The sequence below is a fragment of the Melozone crissalis genome, unplaced genomic scaffold (assembly GCF_028551555.1).
Source record: "Melozone crissalis strain CALT ecotype California unplaced genomic scaffold, PUWL_Pcris_2 ptg000023l_1, whole genome shotgun sequence".
In the NCBI taxonomy this organism is placed as follows: Eukaryota; Metazoa; Chordata; class Aves; order Passeriformes; family Passerellidae; genus Melozone; species Melozone crissalis.
Genome location: NW_026535801.1, coordinates 29,606,050 through 29,631,774, shown reverse-complemented (window position 1 = coordinate 29,631,774; position 25,725 = coordinate 29,606,050). Strand labels below are relative to the sequence as shown.

Here is a 25,725-nt window from a genome sequence, read left to right as displayed (position 1 = left end):
TACTTATTAAACTCTTACAGTCTAATGAAAAACACCCCTGCTGCTTTCAAATTGTGGAAAACAAAGTACCTCCTTGTGCCACTGCTGCTCCCGCTGCTGCTAGAGGAGGGGGTTTCTTCCCTGTCTCTGTAAAGCCATTCCCCTCCAGAACAGCACCTTTCCCTTCTTTTTTCCCAGCAGCTGTTGAAGCAGAAGTTTCCATCTTAGACGGGCATCTTCCAGCTCAGGAACCCTACAGGACATAAAACAAAACCAGATTCTGGTCACCACTCACAAAACAGGAAAAATCAACTCCATGAAGCATAAGACGGTTCGGCAGAGTTCAAAACCAAATGGCAAGCAGCAAAGAATTCCTGGGTTCCCAACTCCAGCAGTCATAGGCACAAAGGCCACAACCATGTAAAGGACTGGGTGTTCTCACAGACCTACAAAGATCAGGGCCAAAAAACAATCCCCAGCTAAACTTGGGCTAGACAGTAAAGTTTACAGGTCCAAAGGGCTTTCCAGGATTGTAGGACAGGTAAGATACAAATATTTAGCACACATAACATGGATTTACCCATTGTATACATGACCTAGACCATCCTAAGAAAAAACTCCGTGAAAAATTTCCAATAATATACAAATAAACATATATTCAAAGTGAGGGGTTTTTTCTATCCCACAGTGGGTGGCTATTCTGTGGGCTGGTATGGAACCAGTGTCATGATCAGAACTTTGCAGCAATGCTTATGGATAAGCCACGGCAGGTATCCCATATCCCATCAAGTTCTCACTGGTGAAGTCTAACAAACACTGATCCCTCTCTCTCTCAAAACTCTTCTTCTATCCTGACCAATTGCATCTGAAAATCAGCCACAAATAGTGAATTAAATGCCATGAAATATCCACAAAACAAGAAGATACAAATAACCTAGTTTTTTAAACTTAGGTTGATAAAACATAGCAGCTCCTGAACTTTTTGACCATTTTTTCTGCATGATTCAGACTTAAAAGCAAATATATGGGTATCCCAAATTTACTGTAGTAACGGGGTTTCTCTTAAATGAAGAGGCATACTTTGTTTCTGAATGCAAATACTTTGTTCCCCTCATTTTACCTTGTTTGATTTCACATGTCTCCACCTGACTCCTCCTTGCACACAACCAGCACAGTTACCTGGCACTACCAGCCTCAGGCTGGGCTTGGGAAAACCCACTGCTAATTCCTCTTTCCTTTCTAATTTTAATGCAGATCTGCAATTTTTCACATGCAAATTTTCAAATGCAAATTTTTCATGCCCTGCAATACTCTGGAGCACATTGGCTGTTTGCCTTACTGGAATTAATGGGATCGGGGGAATATCTGGGAAACCAGAACATTTTTTTGTGTGTGTGCAGGTGGTTTTACCCCATTGTGCCAATTCAAAACTTCCCTCCCTTTTCTCTGGAGGACTGACTGACTCCTGAACATACTAGACGAAAAGGTGAACTCTCCTAAAAACTTGAAAGCACAAAGATTTCAGGAATTCCCACCCTGTGAGGGACGTGGTGGCTGTGGAGGACTGTCACCACTGCCTGGCTCTGGGACAGCGGTGTCCCACGATGGAGCTGTGTGCTGCAGCCTGAGCAGCTCATCCCTGGAGCCTTCAGGAGTGGCTCACGTTAACGGGACAACGAAGTGATGGATCTGTGGTCACAGTGTGCAGCTGTAAACTGCAGAGCTCGCACTGGAAATGACAGGACCCACAATTACGGGCTTTACTGATGACACAAGGCTCCGCTGAACACCGAGGTGGCCCCTCAAGGTCCTGCCCCGGCATGTGCTGGGCTTGATGGCAAGCATGGGATGTGTTCCTGGGGCCAGGACTTTACAGTGGTTTAATCCAGGAATCAGGTTGGGTTACAGGCCACGTATGAAATAAATACACCCAAACTGCGGGAGTATTTGACCTAGGTCTGACAGCCTGGGCTTCTGTTCGTTAAGCAAATAAACTTCAGAGGCTCTATGGCTAACCCCCCACCTGTTTCTTCTTAGTCCCTCCTTTCAAGGCTTTGCACTTTTGTTTGAAACCAGAGCTGGCCCTCGCAGCCCAACCCCCTTCTCTGGGCACCCTGACCCTGGGGGCAGCCCCGGGGCTGAGGGAGCATCCTCGGGCACTGCAAAGCTCAGCAGCCAGCCAGGGGAAGGAAGGAACTGGGAACAGGACTTGTTCTGTGAAACATGCAGATTAGAGACATGGGTTTTTTCCAGAGATGCCTGAAGCAAAATCTCTACATCCCTGCCACAGACACCTCAGTAGGGACCCAGTTTTTCAGACGTGTCATTTATCCAACTGGAATGTGACAGGAGATCATGCCTGTATTTGAAAATCTGGTCTTTGCAGCTCTAATGCTCTCTTTTCAAATGAATTATGAATTTAAAACAATATTCAAGTGTTTGTAATAAATGGTTGTATTAAACAGGTAAATCCTCAAATACCAGATTAGAAAAAAAATACATAATGCAACTACTCTAATCTCACAGGATTTAGGGTAATAAATCTATAATTATTTTTGCTTTGTAAAGGTGCCTGGGGCAGAGCAGGCTGACTACGAGGTTCTGAGCTTTTCCCCAAGTCAGCAGCAACTAAAAGTCATTTTCCTTTCACAGCAGCCCACAGCCAGAGCTGATCATCTCAGCCCAGGAAGACACAAGCATCCTTCCTGCCAGATCCTGCTCTGCTCAGCACCTCTGCCCACAGACCAGGAACAGAGACCAGTGAGCAAAGCAGCGCCAACACTGATTTCATATCCCACCTTCTGAGGTTTCACAGACAGCAGCCAAGAGCTGGTGACCAGCAGCCTTCCCTGTGGTGCAGTGTGTGACCAGGACACAGTACTGGAACTCTGGAGATTTAGGTCCCCATCATGGACCTGCTAGAGTCTCCTCAGTGTCCCTGGGCAAAAAGCTTAACTCCTCTCTTGCAACCCGTTTCCACAGCCATAAAATAGGAAATAGTACTTTGCCCTATTTGCAAAGTGCTTTGAGATCCTTTGAGGCACAAGGCTATAGAAGTGTTTTTATTACCAGTATAAGAAGATATATTGGTGGAGGCAGTCAATCCACACTATCCAGGAGCACAACATTCATTTTTTAAGCAATGCATACTTTGCTTTCTGTTTGATGCTAAACTTTTTCTGCTGCTCTGTGCCACACAGAATTTATAAATTCAATGACAGATTAATCTTAGCAGTGAGCCATTTGGCATGAAAAAGGGTTTCACAGGGAGCCTGCTTTTTCCTGTAAAGAGCATGCATTTAGGAGTGACTATACAGAGAAAGACCCTATGCACTTATTCAAGCACAACTCTCTGCCCTCCGTCATTACTCAGAATTAGAAAACCAGAATGGATTACTCAGATTTTTCCTAAGGTTTGTAGCTTTCTCTGCAGGAGGAGGGCTGGGTAATTGATTTTGACACTAATACCAGCACTATTCATATGCCCTGTAATATAATTCTGCAGTGACACTAAAAAGGCAGCCATCTGAGATCTGAACAAGGAAAGTGCTATATGATTTGCCCTAGACAACCCTAGCTATTTTAACAGCTGTGTTGTATATTAAAAGGGAGAAATCCCAACAGAATTAAAAACAACAAAGTCACATTTGCCTTTGAGGGAAAACAAGAAGCCGTAAACTTTCCTAATAAAACAATCCCTCCTGCCAAGTGCTTGAGGAGCAGTCTGAAGTGCTGTCCGAAAATGCCTGTCTCTTTTGGAGGGCATCAGCCTGAGCAGGACTGCTGGCAAACTTAGGAATGAACAGATACTCATCAGCCATATCCTCTGCACACTCTTTTTTTTTAAAAAGGCAAATATTTCCTTCTTCAGGATTGTTCCTTCATCAGGAAACCCCGTTCTCCTCCCTTAGACAGGGCAGAAAACATATTTTTTTTTCTTCTCTGTGAAAAATGAATGACTAATTTTGCCTATTTCTACTCAAAGAGCAAGCAGCACTATGGGAGTGATCCTCTCAGGCAGAGGGCAGACACTGCCAGCGACACTGAGACTCAGATCCAACCCTGAGTGCCACCTTCAAGCCTGATCGCCCCATGGAAGGGGCAGAAAGGGATTTGCAAAGCATGCTTCCAGAAGCCATCTCACTTTTTGGGAATATTTTGGGCTTTCTCAGACCAGTGTGCATTCTCTCTTCATTCTGAGTTCATCTCCACCTGACCTCCCCACACACAGCCCTAGCAGTGCCAGTGAGGTGGCGTCACCTCCAGGGGACACGCTGGACGCGTGCTGGCTGCTGGCACCAGCACCACAGCCAGTGTCCATTACCACTGCTGCTGGCTCCTGGCAAGACTGATGGGAGCTGGGATAACCAAGGGCAGCCTTTGCACAGCCCTTGCCAGGTTTGTGCTCAGGCACCCACAGGGAGACAATTCTGCCACATCAGCCCTATGTAGGTACAACCCCAGGTCTGACAGCTTTTCCTGGTGTCCTGCTTTAGTTAAGATAAACAAGGACACACTCCCACCATCTCTTCTTTTCAGCGGACTGTGTCATACAGCTAAAGCCATCTGAATGCATGATCCACTTATGAAATTCAGTGTGAGCCAACTGCTCTGAACACTGGCTTAATACAGTGGCTGCCGTGATCCTTTTCAGTCTCCCAGGGTTTGAGCCAAATTATGTTCTCAATTACATGGAAGTAGCAGCAGTTAACCTGGTGAAGTCATAGGCTCTGTACCACAGCAAAACTTGACCCTTCTATTTTCTTTTATATCAGCAAATGCTTCAAATTACGAAAGAAAGGTTTTTTTCTGTCTAAATGCCACTAGTAAATCTTGGGACTACCCAAACAGGCTGTCTGCTGCTGAAGGACCTACAACTGTTTACAGAATATCAATCTCAGGTAAAAGCAGCATAAATATTAATTCAGAACTAATCACTTTTGAGGTCCTCTTGACACAAGGTTTCCCATCTTGACATTTCTTAGGAATGGTTTGCTTCGGCCAATCCTATAGTGTTGATTACACATGGAAATTAGAGCTGTACACTGGGGCAGCAGCTCTCTCTCTGGGGGCCACTCTTGCCCCTTCCCCTCAAAAAACCTTCTGCAGTGGGGCCCTCCCAGCTTCTGGGATGAAAGGAAGCAGAGACAAATCCATGCTGGCAGAAGCAGGGCTAGAAGGGCACAGAGCTGCTCAGGGGTTATGCTGTTTTTCTACCCCTTACCTTGACTCCTGCTCAGAGGAGAGTAATACCAGGCTGCCAAAGGGAGGGAGGAGGGAGCTATGCTAGCAGCAAACAGGATAGGAAGACACACAAGTTCTGCCTGCCTACTCCCAAAGGTAAGGCTAAAATTGCTGAGAAATCTGAGAAAGCTTGACCCAACAGTTCCAGCCCATGGTAAAAGTTGTACCACTCCAAAAAATGAAAAGAGAAAAAAAAAAGGAGAGGGGGGAAAAAAAAGAGACAAAAAATACCCTCAGTAGGGTTGGCAAAACTGCAATAGTTATACAGGTTCTGGAATGTACAAAGGCTGAAATCAGAGACTTAGCATCTCTTTTGAACTTCAAAAACAACAAGTCTCTTCAAATCACTCTGTTAATTGGCTTTAAATTAGAGTTCTAAGTTTAATGAACAAATCCTTCGCGTACGGCATGAAACGGATACACTTCTAGATTAACTTCCTGATCAACACCATCTGCCATTTCCATATGGCAACAGCAAACCAAAAGCACGGGGAAGAAGCTGCTCTGCAGTCCTGGGAGGGGTCAAAGTGCACCCAGAACCGACTGGGGCTTGGTAGAGTCACTCTGTACTGTGCTAACATCACCTCCAGCCAGCTCCACAACTCCTGGGATATTTCAGGCACAATTCTGTCCAAAAAGGTAAAGAAAGGAAAAATGTAGGGTAGGAAGGAGGCATGAGGGAAGGAGGGATGTTTGAAAGGATGATTGGATGGATGTGGAAAGAGCAGTAAGTTCCTGAAGATGGACGTGGGCCTGGAAAACAAGAAATAAAGGGATAGGGGGATGACCTTAAAGGCTTACTGAAGAGTATGAGTGAATGAAGCACAGACAATAGCAAATCCTGTGGAAACAGAGAAGCACGGAGAAAGAAGCAAGACTGTAGGCAGACCTGACTCCCTAAGAGATGGAGACACATGCACTGCTGGGGAAGGTACAACATGACATCTGCTTGTGGCAGGGACAGGACAGGGAGGCAGGGCACAGAGGGAAGAGAGACAAATGGAAGAAAAGTGAAATGCAAGGGTCTCTGATAGAAGAAACATGCCTGGCAAACAGCTTCAAAGAATGCGGCCTTCCAGCCTGCTCCATCACACCCTTTGTACATGGAGTACCAAGACTTTGTGTCTAGGCACAAAAAGACTTTACTGCTTCAGGTGGTCCCAGCCATGTGAAAGGAAACATCTCAGAAAGAGTCACAAGTGCTGTCCCCCCTGCTTACGCTGACACTGACCACAGCAGCCTTCCCCTAACATCACACAAGGACAGCAGAGTTAGTGGTAACACAGAAATTAGCACCACATGGACTGTCTGTAAATATTCAGCTACCTGCTCAAGAAGCAGCCTTCAGCACCTCCTGGGAGACCTTCCAGCAGGAGCCAGTCACTGATGGGTGCTGGGCAGCAAGGGGGCAATGCCAGCATGCACAGAGGGACAGACAGCCCTTGGGCCCCCTGCTCCTGGGCAGGGCTGACAGAGGTGGCACAGCACTTGTGGGAGAGACATGTCCTTCAGGAATGGCCACCACAGGCCAGGCTATCCTAGGATGCTCTGTGGCACCAAATGACAGCACTGAAGCTACTGTATTGCAACATAAATGATTTTTCCCTTTCTAAAGCCATTTTACTTTCTGGGCTGCATTTATTGGGAAGGAGATGATATTAAAGAGAGGAACTAAAATTTCAGCTGTTTTTCAGGTTTAGCCTGATGTTTCTATTTTTCACCAACACTAATGTCACTTTAATATTGCTGCTTCATTACAAACCAGTCTGATTTATAAAACAGCAGAACATTTGAATAGTTTCCCCACTTCCAGTATATTTTCAAATTGCCAAACTTAGAGCCTTGAACAAAAATTATCTTTCAGATGCTGGGTTAAAAACAATCACAATACATCATCAAAACAAACTAACAGACATAAAAGCTCAAAGCCAGACACAGAATCAGCACTGGTCCATGCCGAGGCATGCAGGCTGGGGTACCTGACTTTCCCTCCTTTCCCTCAGAAGTTATCTCTGTTTCTTACTTTGGAAGAGCTCAGAGGATGGAGGAGTGGGTGCTGGAGGGAAGAGTCTTTTGTGGTAGAACAGGAAAACAGTCATGCTTGTGATTTTACAAAACCAATCCTACATGTCTTATCATGAGAAAATTTCCACTAAGCAAATTCCGACATGCGAAAAAACCGTCAAAGAAGATAATCAAGACACTCCTGCAGTCAGAATCCGTATTAACATGCAGCAAAAAATATGGGAGGATGCCACCAGGTAAACAAAAATTGCTTAAAAGTGATGCGTCACCATTATAACTGGTCCACAAATCTTCATTGGGTTTTGTTTATTTGTTTGCTTTTGTAAGAGTGAGAGAATTGTGGCAAAGCATCATCTGTGTTTTTGATGTAAATCCAAAGAAGTTTTCAATTTCCTGTTACACAACTGTCCGTGTTTTTTCCAAAAACAGAACCAAAAATACAAATACTACCTATGTGTGCACACATGTATCTAATGAAGAAGTATTGTTTTCATTTTAGGGAACCTTCACACACCAAAATAGAAAACTAAAAAAAAAAAGGCAATATAGAACTCCCCAAACACCCCCTTCATCAAGTCTTCATGCTCCAACAAGAGCAGGAACTGCTAATAACTGACATGTCAGAGAGAACATCTGTGGTGCTTGGCAGCTACACCAGGGTGGGTTACAGCTAAACAGGGTGGGTGACAGACTGCATGAAGACCAGGGTGGAGGACCATTAAACTGTTAACAACAAAATTAGACTCTAATTGCAAATCACTAGTAAGCTAATGACTTTTCATCAGGTTTTATGAGTAAAAGATACTACAAAAGTAAACTACACACACTACAAGAGGAGCAGAAACTGATTCTGAGCAGAGATGTTTATGCAGATTCCACAGAGCAGAGAAGGGTCAGCACAGGAGACCTGTCTAGCAGGAGAAGAGCTGCCTTGGTACTGGATTCAAGGGAGGTTTTGAGAAGTGAACGTTTTGCTGGCTTGGTGACTGAAGGAGAATCCTCTCGGGGTTTCACTTCCGTGCTGCAGTAGTTGGGGCACTTTCAACTCTCATGAATGAAACCCAAAATACAAACCACATGGACTGAAGTTTAATGGGTTTGCTTTATGTAGGGGTGGGATGAGTAATAATGTCTTGTAGTGGCTAGTCCATCCAGATGACATTGAACAGGCTCCAAAGCTTGGATAAGAAACCCCTCATTTGGCTCAAGAAATGAAAATCTTTATTTTGAGCAATGAAAGATGAAGGACTGCATCCTTGCAAAAATCCCTATAGCAACTAGGCTCTTTCAGAACATGTTTCATTACAAACTTTTGGTTTATTTTTAAACATTACAGTTCTGTTCATCAGCCTATTGAATTCTGCCTCCAGAGGAACACATGTAAGCATGCAGAAGAGAGAAGCCTGGGAAGGAAACAAGAATGTAATTAAAAACAAAAAAGCAACACTTCAGTTGGCTCATTTTCCTCTGCTGAACACACACACCACACAAACTGCTATTCCACACTTTATTCCACTCCACATATTGTCTTTATAAGACTCCAGTTGCCAGCTGAAGGCAGGATGCAGACCACATAAAATGGCTGGCAGTCCATAAACAGGAGACTGGAGAAAAATTCATCCAGATGAGAAAGGGAGAAGAGTTTCTCAAAGGAACACATCTAGGATTGGAAGGGGACCATGGAGGTCATCAAGGTCAGCCTTAAGCTCACAACTAACATTTGAAAAACCCAAAACTGTTGCAATATCTGACAGCTGCTTCTGTAGGAGAGGTCAGAGTTATATGGGATGTGCCCATGAACCACAACAAAGACTAGTCTGCAAGGACACAAGCATGCTGGTGAAGAAAAATTCAAGGAGAACCAAGAATCCTTGCAAGGAACGTTCCATAAGGAAGAATGCAATCAATACTTTGTAGAGTATTCCATTTCTGTGAGCTGTGACTCAAGTTACAAAGCTATATATTTTTCCAGAAATTAACAGGTAAGTAAGTGGCGACTGGCAGAACTCCTGTGTTTTCAGCAGTGCAGGTCCATCTTCTACAGAGAAAAGAAACTGTTCAGTGTGGCTGGCTGTCATTACAGAGGATGGGAATAAGTCTTTCAGGAGACAGGCTAAAGTATTCAGGAGGGTATTAAGCTAATGACAAAAGACAAGGGTGAAAATGAGCACTCATTTAGCCAGAAATCAAGATGTCAAGATTAAAATTAATCAAGGTACCAAGGGACTCAAAGAGAAGAGGTTCCTTAATTGTGTAGACTGTAACACTATGAACATGAGTAATAAACAAGAAGTGGAATAGCTCCTTTAATACACAAATTAGTCCTGACTGGTATTACTGAATCTGGTGGAAACATTCATATGAATGGAGAGTTACAATCATTTTGTGTATCAGGGACTGGAAACACACAGAGTCATGAAGCCTGTCAGTGACAAATGGGTGTTGACATGGTAAATAAAGATGATTGCTTTATACCAGTGAGATGCACTCCATGCCTAGATGGTCTAGATAAAGATTATAGGTTCTAAAGCAACCATGTACAAGGCCACACATCTGGAAAATAATTGATTAAAATGAAAACTGTCTGAGGAACACTGACTGAAGATTACTTGAAGTTTATGGTGGGCAGGCAGTGGCTGAGAAGCTCTATGGAGGGTACCAACATTAAAACGATTAAAGCAATATGTGTTTGTCTACCCCAAGTTTGGGAGGCTGTAATGCCCCTCGGCCTAACCCTGAACCGACAGTATGTGCAGTTCTGGTGCCCACAGTCCAAGCAGAGAGATGAAAACTGCCAAGGCTCCTGGGCCACACATGAGAAAAATGAAAGAGAGGTCAACAGAGATGCACCTGCAGAATGACCTGATCAGTAATATTAACACATACGCAACCACAAAGGCTAAGAGACAGATATTAAACTAGAGAAATTCAGAGTAGAAACAAGGCTCCCAGTTTCAACAGAAAAGAGCACTAGATTCAGGATGGTGCTAGACTTTCTAGCATGGCAGAGCTGACATTTTGTTCAGGTATTTTTCAGGAGGTCTGCTGTAGTGTAAGACTTATCACAAGACATGGGTTTTAATTACACTTTGGGTTGAAGTACAGGAAAGTCCTCTGATGGTATTATAGAGAAGGTCAGACTAGATCAGTACCTTGATCATCTGTACATCTATGTATCAGGGTATTATTAATGGTTGGTCTGCCATACCTTCACACATCCAAACATCTGCATTTATTATGACTAAATTTTAGCATGTCTGTCTCTGCTGACAACAAAACTAATGTTTACCTTCCAGCTTCCCTATTTTTTTCTTTTGTGCTAAGGACTCAGGACAGGTGTTTATGTCCTGCCAATGGCAATGTTGCAGAATATACATTCTTTCACTATTCAGTTATGTCTACTGTGCTGCAAGTATTTTGATGACTAAGACAAATTATAAAACCATTCACCAACAGAGTATCATGCAATCTTCACATTGTAGCCTATAAGAACTCACTTCATTTCTTGATCTGGTAAGTGGCTGCCAGCATCAAAAAAAGGAAAGAAACAACACTGTAATTTATTTCATTCTCTTGTTAAAAAAGCTAAGGGGAAAACCTCCCATCTCAACCCCAGCAGCGGTGTCTCCACAGCGCAGAGAAGACTGGGAATATGAGGAGGTCTGGTCCTCTGCAGCCCTGAAGTGTCTGCTTCATATACAAAACAAGCTGGGCTGACAAGCCAGAGTATCTCATGTCCCCAAAACTTACTGGAACAAAACAAAGGCCAGCAGTGAACTTGTAGCAAATGTCAGCAGGTTGCTATGGCTCAGGGGAACTGAACAAGTGAAGCAGAAGAACCATGTGTGGTGGCAGCCAGGCCAGGGCCCGAGCACTGGAAACTGCATTTGCACCTGTTGAGCCCGCACAGATTTTCAGAGGCTGTACCAGAATTCAGGGCACAGCTACTGATGTGGCCACTAGACACAAGAAGATTCTTTCAACTATTTCATTACATACGACTCAAGTCATTAAGGCTAGCCTGAGGAGATTCTGTAAATCCTGCCTCCTTATTTGCTTTCATTCCTAGATAGTTTCTAATTTAAGACAAAATGCAAAGGATTCATATCAATTCCTTTGGACAGAACTCTTGTACAGGAGCATGTGTGTATACATACACACACATACATCTGGTTGTAGTTACAGTTATTATTTAGTTATAACTAATATACAACTATCTACTAAAACAGTTACAATATACCTTGCAGTTATTGTACATTATTTCTGTTGCATATTAATGCACATAATTATATTCTATATCCATATATTTTTCTGCATGCAAGCTTGTTGAGTTCTTCCTTGAGAAAACACTAAAAACAAGCTAATTATTTTACCTCCCATCTACAACTTCCTCCCTGCTCCTGAAGTTTCATCTACTCTTTCTTTCAATCACCTCACTCCTGCACAATCATCTTTTTTTGCTCTCCTTGCTCTTTCTCTCTTCTTTTTTCCTCTTTTTTCTGGTTTGCCTCCCTCTAAACCCAAAATCCCAGTTGTGTCTATAACTCTTTCCATCTTCCTTCTTGTTCACTACAGCTAAGCTGTATTCAAAGCCCAGTTGCCTCTGGGCTTTCTCTCCACTAAATCTTACCTACATTTTACTGTCAGATTGACCTGGTTTGGACCTAATTCCATCCAACCACACAGAAACTTCAGCCTATCTCTCAAATATTTCTCACAGAAGTCTGGCCATGGTTAGAAGCTAGCAAAGGATGCCAAATGCTGTAGAAGTGGATAGCATCTTGTTTGTTATCCAAGTTTGAAACCTGGGGTGGTCCTCAAGATTCCTCCAACCTCACTGTAAGATTCTGCCTCTAGGCCACCTCTGACTCTTGCTTCTTCCTTCTGCACAGTGTCTCAGAGTTTGGCATTTCCTTGAGCTTCCTGCCACTCACCTACACATCTGAACTCAAAACACCAGCCTCTAACCCATTCATTTTCATTTACAGCAAGTTCCTTTACATTGGCTCTAATGAGTACAAAGCTGATTTCACAGCCATTCAGAATGTGGGAACAAAGAACATTTTCCTAGCTTGTCACTTTTTTCCTGTCACTTTGCTTTACATCCTTTGATGGCATGCTCTTTTGTTTTGCCTCAGCCATTGTCTCCTCTTTCAAAGCCTATCAAAGCCTACCACACTATGCTTTCAATCTCACTGGCTTCAGGAAGACTTGAGCAAATGCATATGCACTTGCTTCCATCAGGGCCTAAATACGTGTTCTTTGAGTGGGTTTGGTCATACAGGTCAGAGATATCTGCCCACTCCCAGTCTCATTCATAATTAGTTTTCCACTAAAACTACTAACTTGAGCTACCTTCTGTTTCATTACAGGTCTCCAAGATAAGAGACCCAGATCCCCTCAAAAAATCAGGAACCAGTTCTGATTTTCCTGCTCTGTTTTCAGAAGTACTAGGGTTCCACAGTTAATGCTATTCTTCCTCCTGTAAGGGAATAATCACTTGCATAACTCATTTATCATAACTCACTTGTCCCTCACCAAAAGAAAGATTTTACTTCTTATATCCCCTTGCTCTCTGCATAGCACACAGTGACATTCAAAATTATACACTACAAACACTGAGAAACCTCTTCAAGTGTGCATTTTAATTGCTGTCACAACCTAGCACTTGACTGAAAACCCAGTTATCTTTTTCTCTACTGAAGAAATTAAACATCTATTTTTCCCCATCTCTACATTCATCCTTTTGAGTCCAAACTTTCATAGAACTGAAGGCACAGGGATGGGGGACTTGTCACCAGCCACAGACGACCACACAATTTCTTGGTTTTAAACCATATCCATAGCTACTCAACATTTGGTACAATTTGGACTCTTGGGCACTTCCCAGCCTTTCATGTATTATAAGTGAAACATCTCAACATATTTTCTGTCTTGAAGATAGTATCATCACTGCAAACTCAGCACTTCACAGGTTTATTGCTAATAAATGCTTATAAATGTTAATTAAAAAAGAAAAAAAACCAGAGAAAATTAGTTTTTGAAAACAAAAATTGATGGACATCCCCCAATCAACAGTGGCATACTGAGAAAACAGTAGATGCCTTCCCTTAGCACTCTTGTAAGCAAAGATTGTTCTTTATTTGGAGAACATATTTAGGCAGATGCCTTCAGAGAAAGACCTGAAGCATGTGCTGGATTGGTTTCCATTGTCACAGCCCACTGAGATTTTTAGAACACAGGACTGCTGGCTGCGAACATTGCTTAATGTTGAGACCTTCCCTTTTGCAGATCAGTGCAATGATACATCGCAGCCCCAAGGCCACGTGGCTGCTGCCTGGCCCTTTGGCTGGGACCTGGACACTCACACTGTGTGTCATGCAGAAAACCTACAGCCCTTCCCAAAGCCTTTTGGGGTTCCAGCCCCCCACAGCCAGCCAAGGGCATTGGCAGCTGAAGGCCTTTCTCAGAGCGTGAGAATCCGCAATCACGGGAACGAACCATCCGCAACTCCAGCACCACGCGCAAATTACACAGCAGGCAAGGCCTCAAAGCAAATGGCTGAGTGTGTAACTTCAGGGAAAACACACATAGCAAGAGATCTATTTGTTAGAGAAATAAATGATTCCTGTCTCTTAAGGTGCAAGGGAGCAGACCTCAGCTCCCAGAACAGGCCCACTTGGAAGGAACACGCTGCTGTCCCACCCCACTGCGCTACACAGACCTGTGTCTCTGCCAAGAATTGTGACTGTATTACCAATACGCACAAAATTAATTAACTGCACCACCTTCTTAGGAAGAGTGTAGTAAACTACAGCCTAGTGAGAAATATGATAAAATAAAGGTGCAAAAGGTTCCATTGCTTCTAAAAAATCCTCTATGCAGCTTCCCGGCTTACCTGCCCCTGCCACAGTACAACACTGCACAAGAAACCAAACAGATACCAAAACAGCACAAAATATTGCCCAGTCTCTTTTGCTATTGTAAAGCTTGAGGGGAAAATAAAGTGTAGTGACAATGAAAAGCTTTTGTAATGCAATTTTGCTGCTTTGACAGTTCATGAGGATAGAGAGATGACCAGAGAGCTTTTCATTCAAATCCATCTTAATACAGAGGTAAATGGTTTTGGATATATATATAAATGTTATATATATATATATATTATGCTATATATTCACTATAAAATGAATAAAAATAGCTTCAAGAACTGCTGAAATTTATGTAATAATTGTGACAGTCTCAAATGTCCAACAAAATAGTTTTGTTATATGCACATTTAACATATTTAAATTAATTTCCTTTGGCTGAGTCATCACAAATGTCCAGTTGCTCAGCCCTCTAGATCCACACCATCTTAACCTCCTCTGGTCACAACAGCACACAGTACAATTGCTTTTCATGCCATCCTTGGAAAAACTCTCTATTGAGCCTTCCTGGAATGGGGTTGCATTATCCAAGTAATTCTGCTCTGCAACATCAGTACTAATCCCCAGCATCCTTAATAAATGAAAACACACACTTTCCCAGAGCTCTGTTTCCAGGGCAGCTTTACTTTGCTGGTGACCACAAAGGTGTGAAGATTTCTAAAGAGTTACTTGATGCTAGTAGAGAAAATATGCACACCCAGGTACTTGCAGTCACTTTTCACATCTAGTTTTGACTTTTACTGGTCTTGGGTCCTCCAAGAGATCCAAGTCTTACCTGTCCTGCCCTCCCACATTTATTTCTCTGACCTAGAAAATCCCTCTGCTGCAGCTTCTGGCTTAAACTTTCACCCTAGATATGACTCTCACTGAGGAAAAAAAAAGCCTTTCTGATTATTCAGTCATTCCCAAAGTTTCCTGATCTGTCAGTAAAACCCCAGGGCTGATGCATCTCACCTTCAATAGCCAGCTCCTTTGTTCTGCAGAGGGAACACCACAGCCACACATCCCCACAGGAGAGCCTGGAAAAATTCTCCTCACAGTTGTCCTGAGAAATTTCTGCCTGCTTTGTGAATGTTTGAAGTTCGGAGGTTGATGATGATGCACCTCTCTGCAAACACCAAAGTCATGCCACGATGCAGCAGTGATGTATTCAAGCACAGACAAACCCCCAAATTGTCACAGCACTGCCTAAGGACTGTCACACGGCAACAGACAAATGGTCCCACTCATCCAACACCCTGTCTGACAGCAACCAGTGATGGATTCCTCAGACTAAAATACAAAAAGGTCATTTGCTTTGCCCAGTATTACAGCAAGGCAGCAGAGGGCAAGGACTCTTGCAAGCTGGGGCAGCAGATGATCTCTTTGTGCTATGTCAGATGAAGTGAGAAACTGGGGAAGCATCTCTGCAGAAGGTGTGAACTTGTTCATTTGGAGTCAGAAAGTGCTTAGAGATCATCAGATCAGAGATAATACAGAAGCACAAATTATTACCATTAGGGCTTCTCCAGATTTGTATACTGCAACCAGAAACACTATTACCTTATTGCAGAAATACCTCAATCTTTCCTGAAGCTTGCAGAGCTACATTTTAATAAATGCACCATAAACATACTTCCACTTCTGAAGTTAATCACAATTGCCTTACAGGAGATTAACACCATAAAGCACTTTCACAGCTGACGCGTCTTTAAAAAAATTCCCAGAGTTAAACTTGTATAAATAATGTAAGTGACAAGGAATATAATTATTAAATGTTGTCATTTTGGAAGAAAATTAATTAGCGATAGCTGTAGCTGTCTTGTGTCTATTTAAGCAGTGTGCATCTCAATTAAAATTTAATTGCAACAGATTCAGTCACAGCAGGGAAAAGTGATGGAAATGAAAAGCAGTCTGATCCTATATTGCTGCCTACAAGAGAAAGCATGGCAGAAACTGTGGGGGAAGGGGAGGAGAGAGGCACGAAGGTAAGAAAGCAAACCCACAGAGCTGTGCTGCTGCACAGCCAGGACGCCCAGCTCCAGTGGGTGCTGTCTGTTTCCACAGCAGGTGGCTGGTATTGGACACCAGCACCAACAGGAGCAAAAAGGAAGGGCCATTGCTTCCCACCACAGCAGATGAGCTCACATACCCACTGTGGTATGAGAGATGGCATCATTCTCCACACCACTGTGTCCTTTGCTTTAACCACCTCCTCCAGATCATCCTGGAAAACCTGTAAAGCAGGACTGAGAGGAGCCTTGGTTAAGGAAGAACCAGAAAGATCTTGAAGATAAAGCCCTTCTGACACTCTAAGTCACCAGAGGTACAAAGATTTGGTTTGAGGAAGAACAGTCCCTTTCATGTGACTTGGAAAAGCAGGCAACATCCTGTATAGCTCTGGATTATCTTCTCTATCAGAGTGACCCAGGTATCACCTTTGTTCATTTCTGGAAGATTTTGGATGTCCATGACAAGATGCTTTAAGGAAATTATAGAGCCAGAAGGAGTTAAGATACCTGGCCCATCACTGCACATACAAGGTATTCCAGTGTCCCTAAAATTCTGGCAGCCAATTCTCTACACTGACTGGAAAGTACTGTCCTATGTCTTAACTGAAACACTGAAACAGCTCTTCCTTCAACATTCATTTCTCAAGATTGAAATTATCTACTACCTGCTTAGTTAAATGAGTAATTTCCATCTCAGAGAAAAGTAAGTATTGCTGTAGATGTGTAGGATGCAAATCACATTGAAACAAAAAAAACAAAAGGTGCAGAGTCCTGAGTTCATTTATGACAAGTAAATAAAATGGGAACCAAAAATGAGATGCTCTGGTCTTAAAACTTCAGCTATTTATAAAATACTTGCTGAGTATAACATCACTGAACTACATAAATATTCTTGAATTACTTCTGTTAGGACTTATTCAGCTTCCAAATGAGAAAAATATATTTCCTCCAAATTCCCTAGGCAGATTCTCAGTCAACCTGAAAACCAAGTTATATTGTTTCTGACATCATAATTATAATGTAAGTTTACAGTACTTGATCATTTTGTTGATGATGCTGAAGTCATAAGAGAATCAAACTCATTCTCCTACCGTTATGCAACTCTGTCCAGTCATAAAAATAATTTTCTGCTATCAGAATTAGTGATAGCAACCTGAAATAGTATGTTCCTGATTAATATAGAGATAGATAGTGATGAAAACAAATACTGTCACAGTCTTATAATGCTACTAAGGAATAGTTATGCTGTAGCCCTAGTGAAACTAAGATTTCATTAAAATTTGGTAATCCTAATCAGGTTTTATTTTAAATACAGTCTAACTGAAGTTTCCTTATCAGAGTCTTAGGATAAAACAGAAAATAAGCATGTACACATGACCTAATGCAAAAATCTGCAGTTATAACAAAGCCAAACCTTTTCTGGTAGCAGCAAATGATGTGACACTCCCCAGACAGTTCAGGCTGGGTGTTCAAAAAAGTTTTCTCCAGGAAAACCATGCAGTGCTGGACCAGGTCACCCTCAAGAGGCTGAGGTACCTCTTTGCAAAGAGGTTTGCAAGACTCCACTAAACAAGCCATGACCAATTTAACCCAGTGCTGGTGGCAGGCCCCACTGGGGCTGGAGGCTGGGGGCAAAGAGCCCCCTTAGCTTTCTGTCACCTGAAATTTCTGGGATTCTGTGATCCTGCAGAAGTGGAGATGAAAAATCTCAGTGCTTTGGAAGATCATCCAGTTAGCTAAGGATTCACTGCTGCTGCTGCTGCTTGAAATGCTCAGCATCAACCAGTCTGAGTGCCTATCCCACAGGTCAGAGTCAGCAAACTTCAGGGAAGGTGCCAGATTTAACATGGAGCCTTTTTGCTAAAACCAATCCCAGCTACACGTGAAGTAGAACCTGCATCAAAGGTGCAACTGATGATGAACAAGCTGAAACATGACTTTAAAATATTTCTTCCTTCTTAAAAAACAAACAAAAAGATAACCCCAAACTTTTCACTGGAGAAATATTTAACTTTCAAATGAGATGATCACCAACTTCTTTCCTTTCACAAAACACTTCAAAATGGGGACTGGGGAGGGGGAGAGCGGGAGAGGGGAGAGAAAAACAAACTCCTCAGCCTAATTTACAGAAGTCTGCAATATTTTTGTTAAGGTTATCAGATGTCTTCTATCTCAGCATAACTAAAGCCCAAAGAAAAGACAGCCTGTTCACTGGCACATATGCTGATCTCACAGATCTAATGCAGAAAGCACATGCTTTCCTGTGTACAGCACTCCATATAGTTTATGGGTAAGTTTTCCAAATGTTTTCAAATACACAGGATAACACAGTGTAATTTTTTTAATCTCTTCTCACTTTTCTCCATATTAATATATAATGACATGCAGGTTTTCCTCTGCTTTTGTCTGCTGCTAAGTGGGACTAGAGGCGATTCTTTTTTCATACCCTTTTCAGCTCACCATAAAGCTAAACTCATATAACTTCAGATCCTGAATCCGACTGCTGAGCATACCTTTCATCACATCACATTATTTGGTCTTCATTTAGCTGTCACAAAACCATTTCCTTTCGTCTACAGATTAATTACAGCCTGGTGAGGTTTCAGAACAAATACCTTTGCCCATTGGAGCCTCTGCAAAGACACAGTGATTCATGCAGTATCTATGCCTCTGGAAGGGAAAATAAAGCTGAGGCAGGACATGCAAGCTGTGAGTGGATCCGATATCAAAAGAGCTGGAGCCTCCAGTGAACAGCCAGCCATACCAACACAAATAAGTTTCTGCACGACTTGTGCAAGAGCCGCAGCTGAACATGAACCACCACTTCAGTTCGGCACTAAGCTGATTTAGCTACACCATTCATTCATCCAGGACTAAAGATGACAAGGCAGGAAGTGTCACTCAGTCATGAATTATATGTGACACAAAAAAGCCACAGGTGTGGTTTGAGAGACTATGCATGCAGCCGCTGCAGCCCTGGATTCCAGTTAATTGCTGTAAGTAACTATGGAAAATGGACAGTGGGAAACTCTGTAGAAATGCAGAGAGCAAAGCAGTCCAAGAACACTTTCCCACTTGTTCAAAGCAGCGAGATACACTCTTTAAACATGTGTCAACTGTATCTGATGACGACCATGTCAGTGTATTAGGTCTGGGTGGTTAGATACAAAGGGCTCGATTCTCTGCAGTGCCAGAGCCGTGCTGGCAGCGAGCTGCTGCTGCTGCTGGCTCACAGCTGCCTGTGGGCCACGGGCAGGCTCTGCTCCTGCTGCTCAGCACACACGGAGCACCCCAAACATCACCCCGCTCCTGGGAGCCTCCTCTGCCAGCCTGGCATGGAGGGGCTTGCCCTCAACCACTGCCAGCCTTTTTGTCACCTTCTTCTTTGGGGCACGCTGAAAACTTCCTCTCCTTTTAAAGCAATGGGATTGGAGAAAGGGAAATAAATTCAAAGATTTTTACCTATTAAGAGCTCAGATACACATGCTACATAAACCAGAGCTTCTAATACCTGAAATGATTCAGAGGAGATCCTGACTTCTGATCGGATCTGGACCAACTTTTGTGTGGTACTGACAAAGTCACCTCTCTGCCATGAAATCCTGGCAAAACCTTCCTGACAGTCTCCTCCTGCCAACTTCTTCCATTGCGCAAGTGGAGCTGTTTTGCCAGCTGCTATGGGTGTGCATTAGGCCACTTGTGTGGCCTGTTTGGGAAATAAGAGCTAAGCAAGGGATTATGGATCCAGTTAAACTCATCCTTGCAATCACTGAGAGCTAAATACATCAGTGAAATTGATGTTTGCTCACCTTTTCTCTTCAAGAGCAAAATACACTTATTCCGGTGGCAAGTCAACTCATCCTCCAATCCCACCTCTCCCAGTGCTGATTTTATGGCCAAAATTTCTCTGTAAGAGCCTTCAAAATGAATGCATTTTTTAAATTTTGAATTTAATTTTCCCTTACTTCACACTCTGACATATCCAGCTATTTTCTAAAAGACAGTGTATTAGACCTCCTGAAAAATCATGCATCCATCTGATCAGACATACAGAGCACAGAGATCTCAAGACCAATATTTGCTGCTTTCTCAGTGATATTCAATGTATTTTTTTACCTATTGGGGGAGAAGAGCTTTGTTCTTTGGTGTCAACTTCTTCCCTCCCTCCAAGAGAGGTCCATCTGCTGCATGAGGACGCTGTGGCTCTCAGGCAGGTACCCAGTGAGCTCCACCCAGCCACCAGGACAGTCCCAGCAGTATTCTGGCCTCAAAACCACACAGAACAGCTAGTCCTTTTCAGTGTGATATCCCTGCCAACAATAATCAACTGGTGTTTTGGAGAAATCACCAAATGAGAGGAGGTTTTTTTGTCTGGCTTTAAATTGTACTAAATATCTGCACTCCTCTTCAGTAACAAAGGACACAAAGAAAGGAGGAGGGAAAAAAAATCCTGCTTCTTTAGATGTTTTTGCTGATTTTGGAAAGGTTCCTGGATCAAAGCTTAAAAAGCTGCAAGTTTGTGGAAGGCACATTAGCAATGCTTAGTGAGGAAAAACTAGTGAACCGTGTAAGAAAGACAACCGACCCAAGGCAGAGGATGGAATCAATGGGCAAACTTCAGGAAGAACAATTCAGCAGGAGGAAGTATGCTGAGAGCCTTCAGACAATTCAACAGGAGCCACCCTGCACTCAAACCCAAGGCAGGTCACAGCGTGAAAAGGCACCAAGAAGAGGAGATATATTTTAATTCATTAGATTGTATTTTAATTCATTAGATTGTATTTTACAAGAAATGGAGTCTCCAGGGAAGCCATTATTCTCATATAGATGTACTCCGGTGAAACAGATGAAAAAATACCTAGACTCCCTGATGCGAGAGGTCAAACAATTACAATTTCCTTAATTTCATATCCAGTTGGGAAATTAAACAACAGAACTATGGAAGCTTTACACTTCATTTTGAGGCAAGTGGCAATTTAAATTAATTTTTTTAATGTTATAAGAATCGATGAGTGAGTAGAGGAGGGGGCTTTTCCCCAGTGACATTCCCCACCACCCTTTTTAAAACAATCTTGCTCATTGAATGGAAAAATAAATAAATAAATCAGGGAACATAGTCTTTCATAAAAGACTGATTCCTTCACAGACAAAGCACTAGGTGTTACTTCTCATGAAGCTGTTTTATTTCATGAATAATTTTTTTTGCACAACTCAACACGCTTTGCCTACAAAATGTTTGCCAAAGTTGGGAATATTAGCCTCTGTAAAGTAGCATCATTTCCTCATGTTATAATATAAAGGAACAATTTATAGGAATGAAAAAGGAAACAGGAGACCTGTGGTCCATCTAGGCTTGGGCTATGTCTCTCCTCCACAACCCCATAAGCTAAGCCATGGTTGTGCTTTTCTAGGTCCTGCAAAACCAGAAAAAATTCAAGGCCTTTATTGGTAAAGAACTCACCCAAGGTCCTGCCCTTGGACTCGGCTCCTTCGAAGCCTGGCACAAGGTGGATCCCATAACACAGGATGGACATGGATGAGAGAGGCTGGGAGGGTACACCAAGAAGCCCACATGGCTTCTGCTCTGGCTCCAGTCACAGCATTCCCAGAGTCTCTCATCAGAAGGAGGCTGCAGTTTGGAGTCACATCACTCTCTCAGTGCCACCCAGCACACGATATGCACAAAACCTGGCAGCAGCAGCCAGACCACAAAAGCTACAGCCAGGAAAAGCATGGCACTGATAGGAAACAAGCTAATGCCTGACACAGAGCAAACAGGCTCAGGATCCCTAACTACAGGACAAAACCAGAAAAACACAACACAAAACAAAAAATGCATTAGCACTTGTACAGAGACGGTGAAAATAAACAGTCTGCTAGCCATTGGGGATGACGATGAGAAAATGAATCAAAGACCTTTTTAGTGATTCACTGGTGGAAAAATATGAATTAGAGGGGGTGGTTTTTTGGCCAGAATTAATTCCTGAAAATCTGCAAGCAGGATTCAATGGATACTGCTATCCTGAGGCTCAAGAGATAATTTTTTAAAACTTTATGCCCAAAACCAGCAAGCCAACAGAACTTACATTATATAGCTGCAAACTCTGGCATCCACGTGTGACTCTGACGACATTAAAGATTTTCAAATTAAAGACAAGGCCATTTGCAAGACAGATGATTCCAGTTTACTTCCAAGCCCATTGGGAGACTCGACTGAAGCACAGCTAGAAGTGTGCAGAGAACAGCTCACAGACAGGCTAGGCCAGGACAGTCCTCTGTGTCCCAGGATACTCCTCCAGACAGGAGGGAGAAAAGCAACCCAGCCTGAAGCACTGAAAGCCAAAGCAATTTTTGTCTTGATGTGGTAGGTGATTGAAGAAAGGCAGCTGTACCTACAGTTATGAGGACACAGAAATGTCCAGTGCAACAGGAAAAAAATCAGCCTGACATTTGCAGGCTGCAAAACCCTTGGTGTACTCCTCAGAGCAGCCTCTGGGGACCAGCCCTCCTCCTGGAGCTGCTCAATGAGAGATTCAGCTCCAGCTACAGAATAATCCCAGTTACTGATAAGCAGGATCACACTGCAGAAGCACGACTAACATAGAAGCACAGATGACATAGAGTGAAACCACTGTATAACCAACTGATTAAAAAAATAAATTAAAAAATCTGAAAGACAGAATCACTTAGGCTGTGTAGTAGCTGAGATACAGGATTTCCTCCACTGGCTTGGGAGGTCAGTCAGTGGATTTTTTTTGCTGTATTCTCCTGCACAAATTATCCTCAAATTTATGCCTCACCAGCCACCACAGACACAGCCTGATCCAGCAACCAAGGAGACAGTCTACACCAAACTGAGCCTGGGATGCTGTACTTCCATTGTCCCGCCTGCCCCCATCTTCCCTCCCATTCTCCTGTGCTCACATTAATGCAATAACAGTGTCAATCAGTTCAGGGCACTGATCCAGCCAAAAAAACATTATTCTGGGAAGAATTTTTTAAAAATCTATTTTCAGCATCAGAATGTGTATAATGTATGACCACAAAAGTGCCAGAAGGGTAAAGATGGAAAGACAATTTTAACAGCTGGATCATTTTAAGTTGCCTTTGACCAATAGTTTGCAGAGGAAAATTCTAAATACATTATCTCACAAGTAACAGAGACTAGGGCATCCTGGTGCAAGTGGAAGGGCCAGCAAAGTCCATGAATGTGGCTCCACAAGGCACCGTGGACAATTTTTCAGCCTCTCAGAGGCAGGCATTTGCACTGGGGGGACCAGTGATGGTTTCCAGGCAAGGCATGTGGGCTCCAAGTCCCATCCTGACAGCATTCCTGTGAATCTGCCACTGGCCAAGAGCATTGCCCCAAGTCCAGTGAGTCTGAAAATTATCTGCCTCCCAAGAGAGGCCACCGGGCAGCAGCTGGAGAACAACAGCAAGTCAGAAGATGTGCAAAGCTCCAGCTACTGTGCATTAACCTCTTCTCACAAGCTTTATCGTAACTATTTTTAAACCACTAATCACTGGGTTTAATAAAAAGTGCAAATGGATAGTGCCAAGGCCAGTCAGCCATTCCTCCATAGCTGCTCCTTTGGGGACCTTCTCCCCCTTGGCACAACAACCCCCTTGCTTCATTTCAGGCTGCAGTGTTGAAGTTCCTAAGGAAACTTCTGGTCTTTCAGAACCACAAAATGTATTTTTTTTTAAATATAAAGTTCCCTAAGAAAAAATATTACAGAATCTGACAGGGGCAGTTGAGGTTCTGAGTTGTTTTTACACCCCAATGACAGAAATCCACATCACCTGAAAGCATCTCCAAAATGTCATGTTACACAAGCAGCAAAGTCCAATGACTACACTGCTAAACAGCCACTTCTTTCCTCAGCCACTTTAAACTCCCATCTCACTGCAACTCCCGTGATATATGGACATGATGGCCCTGCAGGCTGAGCCTCACCCTTTTTAACCCTGACCAGGCCCTGTATCAACAAATAAGTTTTACAAAGCTTTGTTTCTTCACCTGTGAAACGAGGAAATCTGTGCTTACTCGTCTTTGTTAATGTTCTTTTGTTCGTGTTTTGTAAATGATCTTAGAGAACATTTATCCCACTGTGGAGCACTGTGCAAATTATTTTTAAAGTTCCTGCAAAGTACACTGCGTAGGATCCATAAAACAACACTGCTTTTATCTCTCTCTCTGCATGCCACTCTATCTCCCGCCTTAGCATAACAAAGAAGACGATGTTTAGGGGCATCAAAACAGATTTTTCGAGGGTAAAAGAACAACAGCCGGTGGCTAAATAAATGTATGTCGAAACGGAGTAATCAAAGCGCAGGAGACAGATTGGTGATGTCTCAAGTAAATCTCAAAGTTTTCCAAACGAAACATTCTTGGAAACTGATATTCTCACTCTCCTAAATCATTGCTCCATGGCTGGAAATCCTGCTTCCAGAAAAACATTTGGTGCTGCTTTTTGTGCAGCGAGGAATGTAAAGAATAAAACTCCTGCAGCCCCATGTTTTTATTGTGGTTTCTACAAAGCTGCACTGCTGGAAAAACTCAATGGAAAGCGCAGCTTTCTGTGGATGGTGAGGAATTATTTTTTCCAGGCGCACATGCAGAGGGTTTTGCTCGCAGGGCTGGGCAGAGCTCCCCCGGAACACGGGCAGGGTGTGAATGCGGAGTCAGCCACTCACCCACGCGCCGCTCCATTTCCTGGATTTAGTGAGTGGTCTTTGTTGGAGCTGAAAGGCTGCAGCTGGGGTGGAGGATACAAGTTCACCAGGGGTTATTTAGCTCCAGACAGTCTTCATAAAAGCGCAAGTAAGTCAGAGCAAACTTTCTTTTTTTTTTTTCCTTTTTTTGCCTCCCCCAAGCAATGAACTTCTGAACTCTGCTATTGCGAGTCGAGATATGACAGGACAGTAGAGGACTGCTAATTTGCATTTTGCTGATCTGCACAGCCCATAACTCACACAAACACACGCAGAGCAAACACGTTTCTCCATACTTCTCAGAAAAGATTTAATAGTGAAGCGTATGGCTGAGGTCTCCTATTACTTACGCAGTTAAGTTTTCCAAAACACACAATACTTCTACTATATCTGAAAACAACTAATACTTTAAAGTGCTCCATATGCATCAAGCCCGGGGAAAAAATACATTAGGTGATGTATTATCCTTTCTTTTTTATTATGGACCTTTGCTTCATCACTAATGAGTGGAACTAAATCGCTCTTACAGCTGTGAGCGAATTCACACGGGGCGAGTTTCATAAAAGGGAAAGCTCTAAAATAGCGAGGTCACAAAGCAGAAAGGGAATAACTCAGACATTTCTGGTTTATTGATCTCCTGCTTACAACTGCTTGGATACCACCATTAATCTCCAATCCAAACAGTGACCTGCAAAAGCAGATTCCCCAACTGAGCTCTGCTCCAGCAATACTCCAAATCTTAATGGCACCGTACAGCTTTATCAGCAATATGCTGCACATTGCATATATACCAACACCTGTGTAAAAGAGGTCAGGAGCTCCTGTCACAAGAGATTTGCAATGGA

General features: G+C 43.0%; 1 protein-coding gene across 1 annotated transcript in view; it reads right to left on the bottom strand.

Moving 5' to 3' along the window:
• Positions 1–25,725, bottom strand: part of GLI2 (GLI family zinc finger 2) — a 185,874-nt gene that overhangs the window by 137,477 nt on the left and 22,672 nt on the right. Inside the window, exon 2 of the mRNA XM_054277787.1 lies at positions 70–232. Coding sequence (XP_054133762.1) covers positions 70–202 — 133 coding nt within the window. The 5' untranslated portion in view covers positions 203–232. The remainder of the gene's footprint in view (positions 1–69; positions 233–25,725) is intronic.